The 16,836-nt window shown below is 41.3% G+C and overlaps 1 protein-coding gene across 17 annotated transcripts in view; it reads right to left on the bottom strand.

Annotated features, from left to right (window-relative positions):
* Positions 1 to 16,836, bottom strand: part of CADPS (calcium dependent secretion activator) — a 482,209-nt gene that overhangs the window by 70,099 nt on the left and 395,274 nt on the right. For all 17 annotated transcript variants that reach the window (XM_073569792.1, XM_073569796.1, XM_073569794.1 and 14 more), the window contains one exon: positions 5,002 to 5,076. In XM_073569792.1, the coding sequence (XP_073425893.1) occupies positions 5,002 to 5,076 (75 nt within the window). The remainder of the gene's footprint in view (positions 1 to 5,001; positions 5,077 to 16,836) is intronic.

Below are 16,836 nucleotides of genomic sequence, written 5' to 3'. Positions count from 1 at the left end.
GTAAGTGCTGTTCCTCTGCAGCTGGTGCTGAACGCGGCTGTCATTCTTCTCTCCTGCTCTGCCGGCACCAGCGAGCAGGAGAGAAAAATGACAGCCGCGGTCAGCACCAGCCACCGGGGAACAGCGCTTACTGTAGCGCTTCTTCCCTGGCAGCCGTCCATGTGGTCCTGATGCGGCACACGGTTACCACACGTGTGCCACATGGCGGTACCACGTATCCACACGGACAGCTCCGGTACCGGAATTATCTGAATGTGTGAGACCAACCTTATAGTTTTTCTCTGTAAGGCCTCATACCCATTGGCGATTAAAAAAAGGTCCGATTTCTGGACTGTAAAAAAGGGTGGAGTGTTATGCGAGTGTCATGCGATTTCTATGCGATTTTTAATCTTTCCATCCGTTTTCCATCCGTTTTTTTTCCCCAACAACTATTTTTCTACAGTCATTTGCAGGACCAATTACAGTGTTCTATACCACAGAATGGTGATGTATCCATTTAAAACGGATGGAAAACGGATGGTCCATTTTTGGTCCGTTTTTTTAATCGCACCCATTGACTTGTATTGGCGAAAATCGCTTCAAATCGCAGCATGCCGCGATTTTTTTCTCAGACCGATTTTGGATGAGAAAAAAATCGCAAGTGAGATGTCACCCATTCACTAACATCGGTCAGAGTGCAATCCGATTTAAAATCGGATTGCAATCGTCCTATTTTATTACCAGTGAGTAAGAGGCCTAAGATTCACTCCTGGTTTTTGATACAAAATACTGACGTGTGAATGATTTCTGCACAGAATTCTTAAGATATCATACACACAGTGCATTTTTTTCATTGCGGCTTTTGAACTGTGGTTCATTTTTTAAAAAAAAAATCACAGCATATCAATTACTTGAGCATTTTTGCTGCTTTTTTTACCCATTCAATCAAATACATAAGGAAACAATCAAAAACCACAGGAAAAAATGAAAAAGACAAACAAAAAACAACAATATATTTTTTTAAATAGCTCAAGGCAATGGAAATGTATCACGGCTGGCACAATGCTTCGATGTTATGGCCCATGGTACAGCGTAAAGTATGGAAGCATAATTCTATGTAAAAGTTCCATAGTAAAGCACAAAAGTATAAGAAAAAACTGAGTCCAATATATGACTTCATGAACATCCAATGAAAAATATTCTCTATTTAATTGGAATGCCCATGATGCAGATCCCAAACATGGTGCCCTGCATGAGGCTATTATGCTACCACTGTAATGATTATTCCCTTATATTATTTATATTGTTTTGTTTTTTTTATTAGCCACAATGTTAGAAAATAATCATAATGATTAATACTATAGTAATCAAAATAAGAAATCTTGTTCTTCTCAGTACTTATGTAATGACAGCCATGCCTGTATACCTTTTTTGGGCTTTGTACAGATGTCTGTTTTAGGAACAGACAAACGGAATTCATGTGTGAAAGCGATCCGTTATTATGGGGCTCGTCTGGGATCCTTTCCGTTGGAATGGAACTTTTTTCTTCCGTTCTAAAAAATGGGCACCAAATAGATCCCAGATGGGCCCCTTAATAAAAAACGGAGACCACTTTGTTTCCATTTGGAAAACCGATGCACATAATTTACCTTTCTCTATTCCTATCACAGAACAGACAAACGGATCATCCAGACAAGTGAATTTAGCCTTAACATTATCTGAGAATATTTTATTAGATCAGTTTATCTCTTCTTTTTTATGAATACATTCATGCTTTACAACCCAAATCCAAAAGGACTTAACAAATGTATATATATATATATATATATATATATATATATATATATATATATATACACACACACACAATGGGGTAAATAAGTATTTGATATGCTGCCGATTTTGCATGTTTTCCCACCTACAAAAAATGGAGAGGTCTGTAATTTTTATCGTAGGCACACTTCACCTGTGAGAGACAGAATCTATAAATATAAACCAGAAAATCACATTGTATGATTTTTTAAATAATTAAATTAGATTTGATTGAATGAAATAAGTATTTGATCACCTACCAACCAGCAAGAATTCTGGGTTTCACAGACCTGTTATTTTTCTTTAAGAAGCCTCCTACTCTGCACTCATTACCTGTATTAATCGCACCAGTCTGAATTTATTACCTGTATAAAAGACAACTGTCCACACAATCAATCACACTCCAACCTCTCCATCATGGCCAAGACCAAAGAGCTGTCTAAGGATACCAGGGACAAAATGATAGACCTGCACAAGGCTGGGATGGGCTATAGGACAATTGGCAAGCAGCTTGGTGAGAAGGCAACAACTGTTGGCACAATTATTAGAAAATGGAAGAAGCACAAGATGACTGTCAAACTTCCTTGGTCTGAGAAAGATCGGGAATTAGCACAGAAGCACACAGCAGGACCTGGAAAATGATCTGAAGAGAGAGCTGGGAATGCAGTCTCAAACATCATTGTTAGTAACACACTGCGCCGTCATGGATTAAAATCCAGCAAGGTACGCAAGCTACTCCTACTCACACCAGGTCATAACCAGGCCCCTGTAAAGTTCACCAATTACCATCTGGATGATCCAAAGGAGGCATGGGAGAAGGTGATGTGGTCAGATGAGACCAAAATAGAACTATTTGGTATCATCTCCAGTCGCCGTGTTTGGACGAAGAAGGATGAGTACAAAACCAAGAACACCATCCCAACCGTGAAGCATGGTGGGGGAAACATTATACTTTGGGGCTGCTTTTCTGCAAACAGGACAAAATGTCTGCACCTTATTGAAGGGAGGATGAATGGGGTAATGTAATGCGAGGTTTTGGCCAATGACCTCCTTCCCTCAGTAAGAGCATTGAAGATGGGTCGTGGCTGGGTCTTCCAGAGTGACAATGACCCGAAACGCACAGCCAGAGCAACTAAGGAATGGTTTCTGAAAGAAGCATTTCAAGGTCCTGGAGTGGCCTAGCCAGTCTCCAGACCTGAACCCAATAGAAAATCTTTGGAAGCAGCTGAAACTCAATGTTGCCTAACGACAGCCCCAAAACCTGAAAGATCTGGAGAAGATCTGTATGGAAGAGGGGCCCAAATCCCTGCTGCAGTATGTGCAACCTTCATCAAGAACCACAGAAAATGTCTGACCTCTGTAATTGCAAACAAAAAGTTTCTTTACTAAATATTAAGTTCTGTTTTTCTATTGCATCAAATACTTATTTCATGCTATAAAATGAAAAGTAATTTTATTTAAAAATCATTTTTTAAGATTCTGTCTCTCACAGTTGAAGTGTACCTTCGATAATAATTACAGACCTCTGCATTCTTCCATTCTTTGTAGGTGGGGAAAACTTTCAAAATCGGCGGTGTAACAAATACTTTCCCCACTGTGTGTATATATATATATATATATATATATATACTAGATGGTGGCCCGATTCTATCGCATCGAGTATTCTAGAGTCTCTGTTAAAATAAAAAATAGTGATATACTCACCTTCCGACGGCCCCCGGACTCTGTCCCTCCTCTCATCATGCTCCCGGCATCTTCCGGTCCCAGTAATGCTTTGTGCGAAACACTGTTGATGACGTTGCGCTCTCGCAAGAGTGACGTCATCTCCGGCCCTTCTCGCTAATCATTACTGGGACCGGAAGATGCCGGGAGCATGGTGAGAGGCGGGACAGAGTCCGGGGGCCGTCAGAAGGTGAGTATGTAACTATTTTTTATTTTAACAGAGACTCTAAACTACCTGATGCAATAGAATCGGACCACCATCTAGTGTATTATACTCATGTTACACCCGGAGCTGCTGTCACTGTTCTGCTGTTACCTAATGTATTGTACTCCAGTTACAGCCAGAGCTGCAGTCACTGTTCTGCTGTTACCTAATGTATTGTACTCCAGTTTCACCCAGAGCTGCTGTCCCTGTTCTGCTGTTATCTAATGTATTGTACTCCAGTTACTCCCAGAGCTGCAGTCACTGTTCTGCTTTTACCTATTGTATTGTAGTCCAGAGCTGCAGTCACCGTTCTGCACTTACCTAATGTATTGTACGCAAGTTACACCCAGAGCTGCAGTCACCGTTCTGCTCTTACCTAATGTCCTCCTGTTACACCCAGAGCTGCATTCACTGTTCTGCTATTACCTAATGTAGTGTACTCCAGTTACACCCAGATTTGCAGTCACTTTTCTGCTGTTACCTAATGTATTGTACTCCACTTACACCCAGAGCTGCTGTCACTGTTCTGCTGTTATCTAATGTATTGTACTCCAGTTACTCCCAGAGCTGCAGTCACTGTTCTGCTTTTACCTAATGTATTGTTGTCCAGAGCTGCAGTCACCGTTCTGCACTTACCTAATGTATTGTACGCAAGTTACACCCAGATCTGCAGTCACTGTTCTGCTGTTACCTAATGTATTGTACTCCAGTTACACCCAGAGCTGCTGTCACTGTTCTGCTGTTATCTAATATATTGTACTCCAGTTACTCCCAGAGCTGCAGTCACTGTTCAGATCTTACCTAATGTATTGTACTCCAGTTACACCCAGAGCTGCAGTCACTTTTCTGCTGTTACCTAATGTATTGTACTCCAGTTACACCCAGAGCTGCAGTCACTGTTCTGCTATTACCTAATGTATTGTACTCCAGAATACGTACAGGACTGTGCCTGTGTAATGAGCGACGCAACAGTGATGCTTTTAACGGCTGTAATGTGCCTGTACAATAAGCAATGCAGCCGTGTTGCCGCGACGACTAAGCAACTGTCGCTGATTGGTCGCGGCCTAACTGCCATGACCAATCAGCAAGGCAGGATTTCCATTACAGACAGAAAGACAGACAGACAGAATTAGACAATTATATAGTAGATATATACACACACACAATATATAAAAAAGCATAAAGCATAAAACTGACATTTATATTTATTTAAAAAAGGAACTAAAAAAAGGCCCAAACCATAAGTGTTTTATATGGGTCGTGACTCCTGAGTTGGAATTTACCTTTGCAACTAATAGTGTAATCATTTCTTTAACTGTTTCTTCAATTAGCTCATCAATTTTTGAATGGTACTGGTGCTAAAAAAACGGAGACAGAAAAAAAAGGCAAAATATTAAAACGCTGAATACACAATGACCCAGGAATTATCAGGCTTTTGGGGGCCTCAAAATTCCTATGTTACTTTTTTTAATTTTAAGAGTATCAGCTGTGAAAATAAGCTGTTAATGAACCTGACTATCCTTTTTGTAGACACCGTACAACATGTAACATAGAATAAATTAATAATAGTAATAAAAATAAACAACATGGGGAATAATGAGATTCTGAAGAGTTAGGTTTTTTTTTTCCTGCTTTTGATTTATTAGAACCGTTTCCCAAAAATGATCCAAATTTTTTTTTTTTAAAGGACACGAGTAATTAAAATATATCTCGGAAAGATTCATTTTCGCTTGTTTGCATTAATGTCTGTTTAAAATGCTAATTAAGTCAAAACAATGAGGATGTTGACAGAAGGAAGGAAAAATAACTGAAATAAATGCTAATTATACATTGGGGAGCGAGGGGTGACATTACAGTTGAAAATGTTAGACACACTTACCCACTGTTTAGTAAACTTTCAGACGAATGGGAACAGAAATAATGAGGAAGGTGTGGGAGACATAAAACAAAAATCAATGGAGGTAAAACAAAATGGAGCACGAAAAGCAAACAGAACGGAAATAAAAAGGGCATGCGATGAAACAGTGATATGAGCAATAAAAGAAACATGTTGGGAGCATACTTTTTTTTTATATATGATATATTGAAGCTGTGACCTAAGTCTAGAAGCGGAAAAAAATTCACATTTCAAGAGATGCAAACTAGAGATGAATTGCATTAATTTTGTTGCATCTCGCATGTAAAGCGCCATGGAATAAATGGCACTATAATAATAAATTATGATCATAATTAATTTCTAATATTTACATAACATGGACTGTAGTAACAATGTCAACGCACGTTACAGTTAGTTAAGTAAATGCAAAAATATAAAAAATTTCCAATGAAAAAATTATAGGCTTGTCTGTTAGAACAAGGCGCCAGGACCTTGATGCAGATCTGTAAATTGACACCCCAAGAAAATGGTCCATACTATACTTAGATCGAAAGAGACAGATTTTTTTTTTAATATACTTAGTTAATTATCTTTGGTCTCCCATATTCGAGTGGGGTCGGTCATTAGGCTTTGTGTCCATATAGTGATGTGATATGATATGGCGGCATCACCAAATCATTGCCAGTAACATCCTCTATAAAGTGACAGGTGATGTGACGTTATATTATATGTTTTACTCACTTGTATAGCGCCATTAATTTCAAAGCTCTTTAGAGTCATCGTAATCACTGTCCCATTGGGGCTCACAATCTAGATTCCCTATCAGTATGTCTTTGGAGTATGGAAGAAAATCGGAGAACATGGAGAAAACCCACGGAAACATGGAGAGAACAGACAAACTCCTTGCAGATGGTTTCCTTGGTGGGATTTGAACCTTAGACCACAGTGCTGCAAGGCTGCAGTCCTAACCACTGAGCCAACCTACATGCATTCCTGTCAATGGAAAACTAGGAGCCTATACATAACAGTGGAAAACCAAAGAAAAATCTTAGAAAAACCAAATAAGTTTTTTTAAGGATATATATTTCCACTTTTTAATACAATACCACAGTAAAAATAATAAAAACAGCATCCATTAGAATCATCCAACTAGGGTTACCAATTTGACTTTTTTTTTTTTCCTGGATGGCTTATCAAAAAATCACGGACAGACACATTGGGAAAACTTAATAAATCATTATGACTGATCCATGTCTACAGCCCATAATTCTGATGGGAAGACTTCACCTGCATTCACTGTAATCTGTAAAATGATAGTTACAGTAAAAATAATCTGTATAAGTTTCTTCAGCTTAAACAAAATTACTGACGCCTAAACCTTTTTTGGTAGACAGGGCAAAAAAGTGCCCAACTTTTAAGGACAGTCCTGGAATTTCTGGACGGTTGGCAAACCTGCAAATAAATGATGTAATAAATCTTGTTGATGTTCCTTGAAGTTACTTCAGTAAGAAGATAAAAGGTGATCAATGTTTAATCTGTGAGGATTTGATGACTGGGACTTCTACCAATCATGAAAATATGGGGCGCATGTGAACCACAAGAATGGAGCATAAATGACTGTCTTTGGTAACAGTGGTCCCGCATGCACACACTAGTGTTCCCATAGATGCATAGAAGATCAAAGAATGATAATTCATGCACACTACCACTCCATTCAAACAGAGGAAATGGCACCCTTTTCTCATCATCGTAAGGAGTCCCAGTAATTGCATCCCTAATACATTTAATACTTATATTATATGGACAAAAGTGTAGGGGTATTAACATCAGCACAAACTCTGCGCTCCCCACCAGGATCTTCTTGGCCGAGCAGCTGTCTTACAACATCAAGCGTCGAATGTAATGTAAAGCCGCTGCCACTGGATTCTGGAGGAAACCTGTTCAGTGATGGATCACATCCCCTCTGCTAGACTAATAGATGAATCTGGGTTTGGTGAATCCCAGGAGAACGTAACCTGTGCCAACAGTAGAGTTTACTGGAGGGGGTATAATGCTATGGGCTTCTTTTTCAAGGGTTGTCCTAGACCCTTCATTCCAGTGAAGAGAACTCTTAATGCTTCAGCACAAGATATTTTTCTTCCAGTTTTGTATGAACAATTTAGAGAAGGCCCTTTTCTGTTCCTCATGAGCATGGTTGTGACAGTTTGATGTGGAAGATTTGGCTTGTAAGAACAGAGCACCAACCTCAAACCTCTTGAGTGCTTTTGGGAAAGGATATTTCCTGGATAACCTTTCTGCAGCTTGTAAATAGTGATCGAAGTTGGATCACCAATTCTAGAGATTGTAGACCTTAAAGGGTCTTTTCCAGAATATAAAGAACATCATATAACCTATCATGTGGATAGGTGATTATGTGTCTGTTGCCCTTGGCTCTTTCTAATAGTCTCATTAAGTCCATGTAAAAAAGTTGATCATCGGCAAGCAAGTGCCCATAAGAGGTCATTCCTGATTATTGGCCAGTGTAAACATAGTGATCAGATTACTTATATCGGCATAATAATTGTTGTAGGCTGCACATCGCCCCAAGTAAAATATGGATGTGATGCCAACAACATGATGATGTATGGCCTCAAATTGATCATATTAACAACTCTTCTGTCCCACATACTTTCGTTGGTGTGTGTGAATGGGCCAATAAACGAGCGCTGAGCAACTTGTATATGGCTAATTGTTGTTTCGCTCATTAACGTGCTAAAATGCTCTTTATTGGATGATCTTACACACTCACTTCACAAATGTATTGACTTTGGGCAACTACCATATTTTTCAGATTATAAGACACACTTATTTTCCCCAAAATTTGGGGGGAAAATGGGGGTGCATCTTATAATGCGAATATACCTTACTGGCCGCGTGGAGCATGGTCCCAGAGTCGCTGCTGGAGGAGGCAAGAGTGGAACATTGCTGCAGCCCACAGACTGGGATAAGGGGGTGTTCAGATGTGTGATGCTACGGGTGTTTGGTGGTGCAGGGGCTCCGCCGACATTTTGAGAAAGCCCAAAGCCCCCGCACTTCCATGGTTTAATATGCGGTGGACTCTGGGAAAATGGCTGCCGGGGGCAGCGCATGCATAGATGGAGATCTCGGCACAGATCTCGGGAGATGAGATCTTGGCACTAAGATCTCGGGAGATGAGATCTCAGCACCAAGATCTCCATCTGCGCATGCGCCACCCCCAGGAGCCATTTTCCTGGAGTCCACCGCATAGTAAACCATGGAAGTGCGGGGGCTCCGGGCTTTCACAAAATGTCAGTGGAGCTCCCGCACCCCCAAACGCCCACAGCGTCGCACATCCGAACACCCCTTTCTCCCAGTCTGAGGTCCACAGCATCACCCCACTCCTGCCTCTGCCAGCAGCAATCCTGGGACCCCACTTCACAGCAGCCACCATCCCCGGTAAGCAATAAGATGCCTGGATTGTAAGAAGCACCATCATTTTATTAAAAAATTTTTTTTCCTATTTTTCGCCTCAAAATTTTGGGTGCGTCTTATAATCTGGTGCGTCTTATATACCGCAGAATACGTACTTTGATTTCATGGATAGCCCAAATAAGGCTCCTGCCTAAAGTGGGAGTGATTAATAAATCAAGTCATGTGATCATTGAGTAAATCCAAAAATCCCAATGGTTTCCATTAGATGCTCTTAATACCAGGAATAGTTACATCCTTATTCATGTAGCCTGTGTCTGGTACTGTGGTTTAGAATATTAAAATTGAAGGGATTTTCCATGCTCAAGGAAACTTGGGCCAATGAGGGAAATGCAATAAAAAATTAAAAAAGCTTTAATTATTAGTTAAATTCAGTCCAATTCATTCATCTTCAGCTTGTAGATTCAATTCGGTCTTAATAAATTTATTCCGATCAAAATTTGTAGTATTTCGAAGAAAAGGTTAAAAATGAATTCTATGCTCACTTTTTGTCATCTGTCTTATACAGTACCTTTTATGCTGCCTCCTCCGTGTGAGCTCACCTTGTGAAATGGACCCGCTAAGCCCCAGGTCGAAGTGGGTACAAGAACTCCGAGAATCAGTGTAACTGGCACAATGGCATGTGAGAAGTCAGGACATGGCACACACAGGATTCTTGGAAGCAGCAGGTCAGATGACGTGAAGTATGTGGCAATGGAAGCAGGTTAAGCACAATGTGTACAGGAGGTGGAGGACACAGACCTAGAGTCCTCATTGGAAGTATGAAAACACAGATGTGTATCCTAATGGGCCTCAAGAGGCCAAGGGAGATTATTTCACACTAGATGGTGGCCCGATTCTAACACATCGGGTATTCTAGAATATGCCAGCCGGGCGCGACCAATCAGTGACGCGGGATTTAGGGATCGCTGGTGCATCGCTATGTGGTCACTGGTGAGATGTCAAACAGTCAGATATCACCAGCGACGCAGCAATGATACAGAATAATACGACAGTCATTGGGACCCTGTCTCTCAGACCTGTAGTATTGAGGTCGTTCGTTGTTGTCCCTGTCAAACACACCGATGCATACTGGCCAGCAGGAGACCGACATTCAAAAGATGGTCCAGCACGATCCACCACGATCGGTGATCTCACAGTGGGGGCCTGGTCGCTGCCGCGTGTCACACTGAGCGAGATCACTAGCGCCGGTTGGGATACTTCTGCAGCCAGGAGATGACCGGCTAGCGCCGGTCATCTCCCGGCTACGTCGCCGCTGACCTCCGTGTTGCAGGAGATGACCTGCGGCAACCGTCGGGAGAGCGGTGGCATGCGTCGTTCGAATTCCGTGCCAATTCGCGGCCAGACTGCGCCTGTCGCTGATTGGACGCGGCCAGCCGGGCGCGACCAGTTAGTGACGCTGGTGCGACCAATCAGTGACGCAGGATTTCTGTTACAAACAGACAGACAGAATTAGACGAGTATATAGTAGATGCTGGGAAAGCTTGTCATTTAGTACAGCAGTGGGCAGCGGACCGAGGTGAAGGGAGCAAAGCCTGGACTCGGGACAGGTATGTTACACCATGCCATTACAGCTTCCCAGTCGTCTGAGCTCTCTATTCTGGTGCTGAGGACAATCTGAGGCCAAACACAATTCTCATATTTACCTCAGGTGGTTGTGTAGGGGAGAGACGCACATAATGACCTGTGTCATCTCACCATTTGACCGCTTGAAACTATTCATAAGCCTAAGATTGTCCTTTGGCACAAAGGTACAGGGAGCGACGGTTACAATGTAACAAGAGTTGAGGAAAGGTGAATATAAAGATGTATTTTTCTTTATTTTGACCCCTTCCTAGACTTAAAAATAACCTAGCAAAATGGCATCCCAGTGGTCACCATCCTGATAGATTTCAGTAAACCGAATGTGAAATTTTGGGGAAATTAATAATAAACTAACTTTCTTACGGATCAATTCGTTCATCTCTTCGGATGCTTCCTGACCATTTTTTTCTTAATTGTTACATTTTTACATTTTTTAACGGGGATGAGATGCAGATATAGACAGAATCACGCCAATATATATTCTGCAGCTCTTCAATAAGATCTGTACGCATTTCCTAGGGATGGAGAGGAGGGGGCAGATACTTTGAAAAAAAAATAAAAAAAAAATAAAAATTCTATATGAAGTGTAAACAGGTGACCAACACAATCCATTAATTAACTAGTGATGCATGATTCTCACTTTCTGTGCTGGGTACATATGAAAAGTTTATTTTTATTTTAGCTTTTGCAAGCAACCTGTCATGGCTAACCGTGGTGTAAAAAAAATGTCAATAATATATTCAAGAAAAACACAATAATTAGGAAATTCAGATTTGACATAATTATAATGAAATAAACAACAGGTGGTATTGCAGTGTGTTTCTTACTGGCTGTTTGGAAGCCATATGAACTACGGAGAAAATGATGTTTCCCGAGATGGGGAAGTGCAAAACCGGTGAAGATGAGACCGGCGGTGCATGCTATAAAGGACAGTCTGGAGCTACAGGCGGCTTCCTTCCGATGATCTGCATCTCGCTACCATGTGAAGTGCAGCCGGGGTTAGCGGAGTGCTCGCTTGTTAACATGCAGTTGATAAATTATGGGTTTTAGCAAAATGATAATGACTAGACATGTGCAAAATAATACAGCGTGAAATGTATTGACAGGCATATCATGTAGATGATTTTCAATTAAATCCTTTCTCCGGGAATTTATGTGAAAAAAAAAAAAATACCGCAACAGACATCTATTATTTGTGGCTTCAAAGGCAGAATAAATTGGCTACAACTACAATACAGAAAATGAAAACATTTCTTGATGTCTGCTTATTTATTTAATTAATGTAATTATGGACCTTTACATTATTAGCCCAAAAAAAAAAAAATTGAGATCTATATGTAGCTATTGTCGCGTGCTAAACAGGGTGGCAAAAAAAATAAAATGTAAGAAAAAAAAAAAGAATATTCTTAAAAAAAATATATAGATTTGTTATCGGTGTGAAATAAACAATATATTTATAATTAATAGTTGGAAGCTACAACCAGTATGAAAATATAATATATAGTGGATATATTGGTATCAAATGGAAATCTCTAAGAAATATAAAAATGTCGTAAAAAAAGGTATATATGAAAGAAAATTGAAATGAAAATAAATGACTTTAAATTGGAATCAATATATGTAAAATGTACAATAATAATAGGTATCAAAATGTTACATAATAATAACAATAATTGTTTAACTGCTAACATGGAAAAAAGACCGTAATCCCTTCTGCACAAAAATAAAAATGTTTAATTATAATAATCTTTGTGCACAATACCCCAGATACTAAAAGACCAGGTTTCATAGACATAGAATCAATAAAAATAACATTTAAACTAGACATTTTAATTTTTTGAATATTAGTTTACTTGGCACGTTCGGAAAAGATGATTTTAAAATCAAAATAGAGGATTTATCTGTCTAGGAGGTTTCTTGGGCAAAACTCAATTTAGGAGTAACAATCAGTAACAATAATTATATATCATATAGATAGATGATAGCTAATATATATAATAGATAAATAGATGCAAATTAATGTTTGTGCCTAATGTATTTCTATGTGGTCCAGTTCCAGCTTTGCCGGAAGAGCCGTTGATACACTTCTCAATGGTTGATGAATGACTGATGTGTTAGGGCATAACTAAACCGACTCATTCATTATATAAGTCAGCTTGTTAAGTGATCCTTTAATTGGAGCTCACAAGATGTACTGAGCAGGTACAAGAGTCACTGAATCATTTGGTCTCACGCTCATAATTATAAATATCCAGTGACTTAGCTAAATCCCGGCCCCTCCATTGTATTCCATTGCTTTCACAGTCTACAGTCCCATTTTCTTATTGTTTTTTAGCTGCAGTAAATTAATTAAAGTAAATTAATACCTGCAATAATAGTTACAAAAAAATCAAGTTATTGCCCAACCTTATAGGGAAAAGTTTGCTGATTGCTGGGGATCCAACTGCTGGGACCCTAAGTGATCCCGAAAAGGGGGCTTTGGAACTGATGGAAATATTCGAGCCCTGTACTCAGCAGTCCCATGGACAAGGAACGCAGTGGCGGTCAGCATGAGCACCTCCAATCTACTCAGAGTGGGGCTTGCAGAGACCTGATCTTGGGGTCTAGATTCTCTAGCTCTCTGGATTCCCGGCATTTGGACCCCCTAGCAATCAGCATGATATTCCCTATTCCATGGATGAGAGATAACTTGACATTTTGGGAATAATCCTTAATATATGCTCATTTTTTTGGACATATCTTGTATTTTTTTTAGCAGATGTTGAGCTGTCGTGGTTTTTCATCATAGAATTTAATAGCGAAAACCACATAATTAAAAAAGCAGTTTTTCATTAAAGCTATTCCAAGAATATTTCCTATATGGCTCATTATGTTGGGTCATCTTTTGTCCATCATGTATTGTTACATTCTGAGGATTATTTCAGCTTATCTCTCTATTCTGGCTCATAGGTAATGCTATTAAGCTGGGAACTCCCCTCTGTACAACATCCATATTCTTTAATAATAATAATAATAATAATCTTTATTTATATAGCGCCAACATATTCCGCAGCGCTTTACAGTTGAACAGTTTCAAACACAAGAGTCATAAGTAACAACGTTAACAAAACAATAATTAAAGCGAAATAAGACGACCCTGCTCGTGGGAGCTTACAATCAACAATGAGGTGGGGGAGATACAAAGCACAGGTTTGTATTTACAATGATGTATTTACAATGATGGTCCAGCCATCTTCAGGGGGTGGGGGTTAGATGGAGATAGTGAATGGGCTACACACACACACAAACATAACATGACTTGGATTACTGAATGCGATAGGCCGCTCTGAACAAATGTGTTTTGAGCGAGCACCTAAAACTATGCAAATTGGTCCTAATATCTTGGGGTAGAGCATTCCAGAGAATTGGCGCAGCATGGGAGAAGTCTTGGAGTCGGGAGTGGGAGGTACGGATTAGGGCAGAGGTTAGTCGAAAGTCATTTGCAGAGCGCAGCGGTCGGTTAGGCCGATAGACAGAAATGAGGGAGGAGATGTAAGGGGGTGCCGCACTGTGGAGAGCTTTGTGGGTGAGAATAAGTACTTTGAATTGTACCCTGTAATGAAATGGCAGCCAGTGTAACGACTGGCGAAGAGCGGACGCGTCTGAGTAACGATTAGCCAGATGGACAACCCTGGCTGCTGCATTAAGGATAGACTGGAGAGGGGAGAGTCGAGTGAGGCCAATTAATAGAGCATTACAGTAGTCCAGGCGGGAGTGGATCAGGGCGACAGTGAGAGTTTTTGTTGTTTCCATGGTGAGAAAAGGGCAGATTCTAGAGATGTTCTTTAGGTGTAAGCGGCACGAGCGGGCAAGAGATTGTATATGGGAGGTGAAGGAGAGATCGGAGTCAAACATAACACCCAGACAGCGCTCCTGCTGTCGGGGTGTTATTATGGTGCCACCCACAGAGAGGGAAATGTCAGATTTAGGGAGGTTAGTAGATGGTGGGAGCAGAAGAAGTTCAGTTTTGGAGAGGTTGAGTTTCAGATAGAGAGCAGACATGATGTTGGAGACTGCAGACAGACAGTCAGTGGCGTTCTGTAGTACAGCGGAGGTAAGGTCAGGGGATGATGTGTACAGTTGTGTGTCATCAGCATAAAGATGGTACTGAAAGCCAAATCTGCTGATGGTCTGTCCAATTGGGGCCGTGTAGAGAGAGAAGAGAAGGGGGCCAAGGACTGAGCCCTGAGGTACCCCAACAGTGAGAGGAAGAGGAGATGAAGTGGAGCCAGAAAACAGAACACTGAAGGAGCGGTCGGAAAGATAGGAGAACCAGGAAAGAGCAGTGTCCTTAATGCCTAGTGACTGGAGCCTAGAGAGTAGGAGAGGATGGTCAACAGTGTCGAAAGATACAGAAAGGTCGAGAAGAATGAGCAGAGAGTGGTCACCATTACGTTTTGCTGTCAGAAGGTCATTGGTCACTTTGATGAGTGCAGTTTCTGTCGAATGTAGGGGGCGGAAACCGGACTGTGAAGGGTCTAGGAGGGAGTGAGTGGAGAGGTAACGGGTAAGGCGGGAGTATATCAGGCGCTCCAAGAGTTTAGAGATGAAGGGGAGATTGGAGACTGGTCTGTAGTTGTTTGTGCAGGATGGGTCGAGGGTGGGTTTCTTTAGTAATGGAGTAATGATAGAGTGTTTGAAGGAGGAGTGGAAAATGCCAGAGGAGAGGGAGAGATTAAAGATTGTAGTTAGGTGAGTTGTGACGACTGGAGAGAGACTGGAGGAGATGTGAGGGAATGGGGTCGGTTGTGCATGTAGTCGGACGAGGAGAGGAGAGGAGCCTGGAGACTTCTTCTTCTTCTGTGATGGGATCGAATGTGGAGAGTGAGCCAGGGGAAATGCAGGGAGGGATGGGAGTCACTGAACTTGGTGATTGGGAGCGGATTTCCTGACGGATATTGTCTATTTTCTCTATAAAGTGGGAGGCTAGATCATCAGCGCAAATGTCTGTGATAGGGGCTTGTGCTTTTGGCCTGAGGAGGGAGTGAAAGGTGTCAAAAAGTTTCTTGGGGTTGTTGGATAATGAGGAGATCAGGGTGGTGAAGTAGGTCTGTTTGGCGAGGTGAAGGGCAGAGTTATATGTCCTTAACATAAATTTGAAGTGTATGAAGTCTTCTGGTGTGCGTGTTTTCCTCCATAAGCGTTCAGCACACCTAGAGCATCGCTGGAGAAATCGGGTTTGCGATGTGAGCCAGGGCTGTTTCACTCTGTGTTTGGAGGTTCTGAGGGTGAGGGGAGCTACTTGGTCAAGGGTGCTTCTAAGAGTGTCATTGAAGTGATGTACAGCCAGATCAGGACAGGACAAAGAAGAGATTGGGGACAATGATGAGTGTAGGGAGTCTGAAAGTGTATGAGGGTTAATGGCTTGTAGATTTCTGACTGAATGGTAGGTAGGAGGGTGCTGGGGTGAGCGAGGATTTGTGAGTGTAAAGGAGAGAATGTTGTGGTCAGAGAGGGGAAGCGGTGAGTTATCTATTCTTTTAGAGGAAATGTGAGCAGGGGCTACATGAGATAACCCCCATAAAGGGGTATTCCAATCCTTTAAAGTGAGTGTTCAGCGAAGATCTAACCTCTACTTGTTCGTCACCAGCTCACTGGTTGTTCAATAGGGCAGAGTGAGGAGCGGTTGTTCAGGTTGATGATTCCACTGCGCAGGCACAAGATTTCGAGCACCATGTGGATGACGTAGAAGGCATCATCTACTTCCATACAAATAGAAGAAAGAGCGCTTGACGGGATTGGGGTGGAGCTGATCACAATGTGGATTCACTTGTTAGGCCGGACCGCTCAGTTTGCATGCAGCGCGGGACATGAATAAAGGACTTTTTCTGAGGTATGCAGAAGAACCTCTGAAGGTATAATTTTAAAGGTGATGGGCAAGGTTTATAAGGAAAAAAAATAATGGGCTCAGGTTCCTTTAAGTGGATGGTGCAGAAGAAAACAGTGATGGGAACAGTAAGATAAACTAGCGCCACACCTCGCTTTGCCCAGAAATCGTGGGGGTTCCTAGAAATCATTATATACAACGGGAATGCCCCCTTTTTTAACAAATATTGTGAAACTGTGGCTCTTTTGTAGATTTATGGAAAAAGATTAGCAGGACCCTGGTTCATCAACCACTTCGGTAGAC

Source organism: Dendrobates tinctorius, unplaced genomic scaffold (genome assembly GCF_039654945.1).
Source record: "Dendrobates tinctorius isolate UK_male_01 unplaced genomic scaffold, ASM3965494v1 ptg000027l, whole genome shotgun sequence".
NCBI lineage: Eukaryota > Metazoa > Chordata > Amphibia > Anura > Dendrobatidae > Dendrobates > Dendrobates tinctorius.
This window is presented reverse-complemented; position numbering and strand designations above follow the sequence as displayed.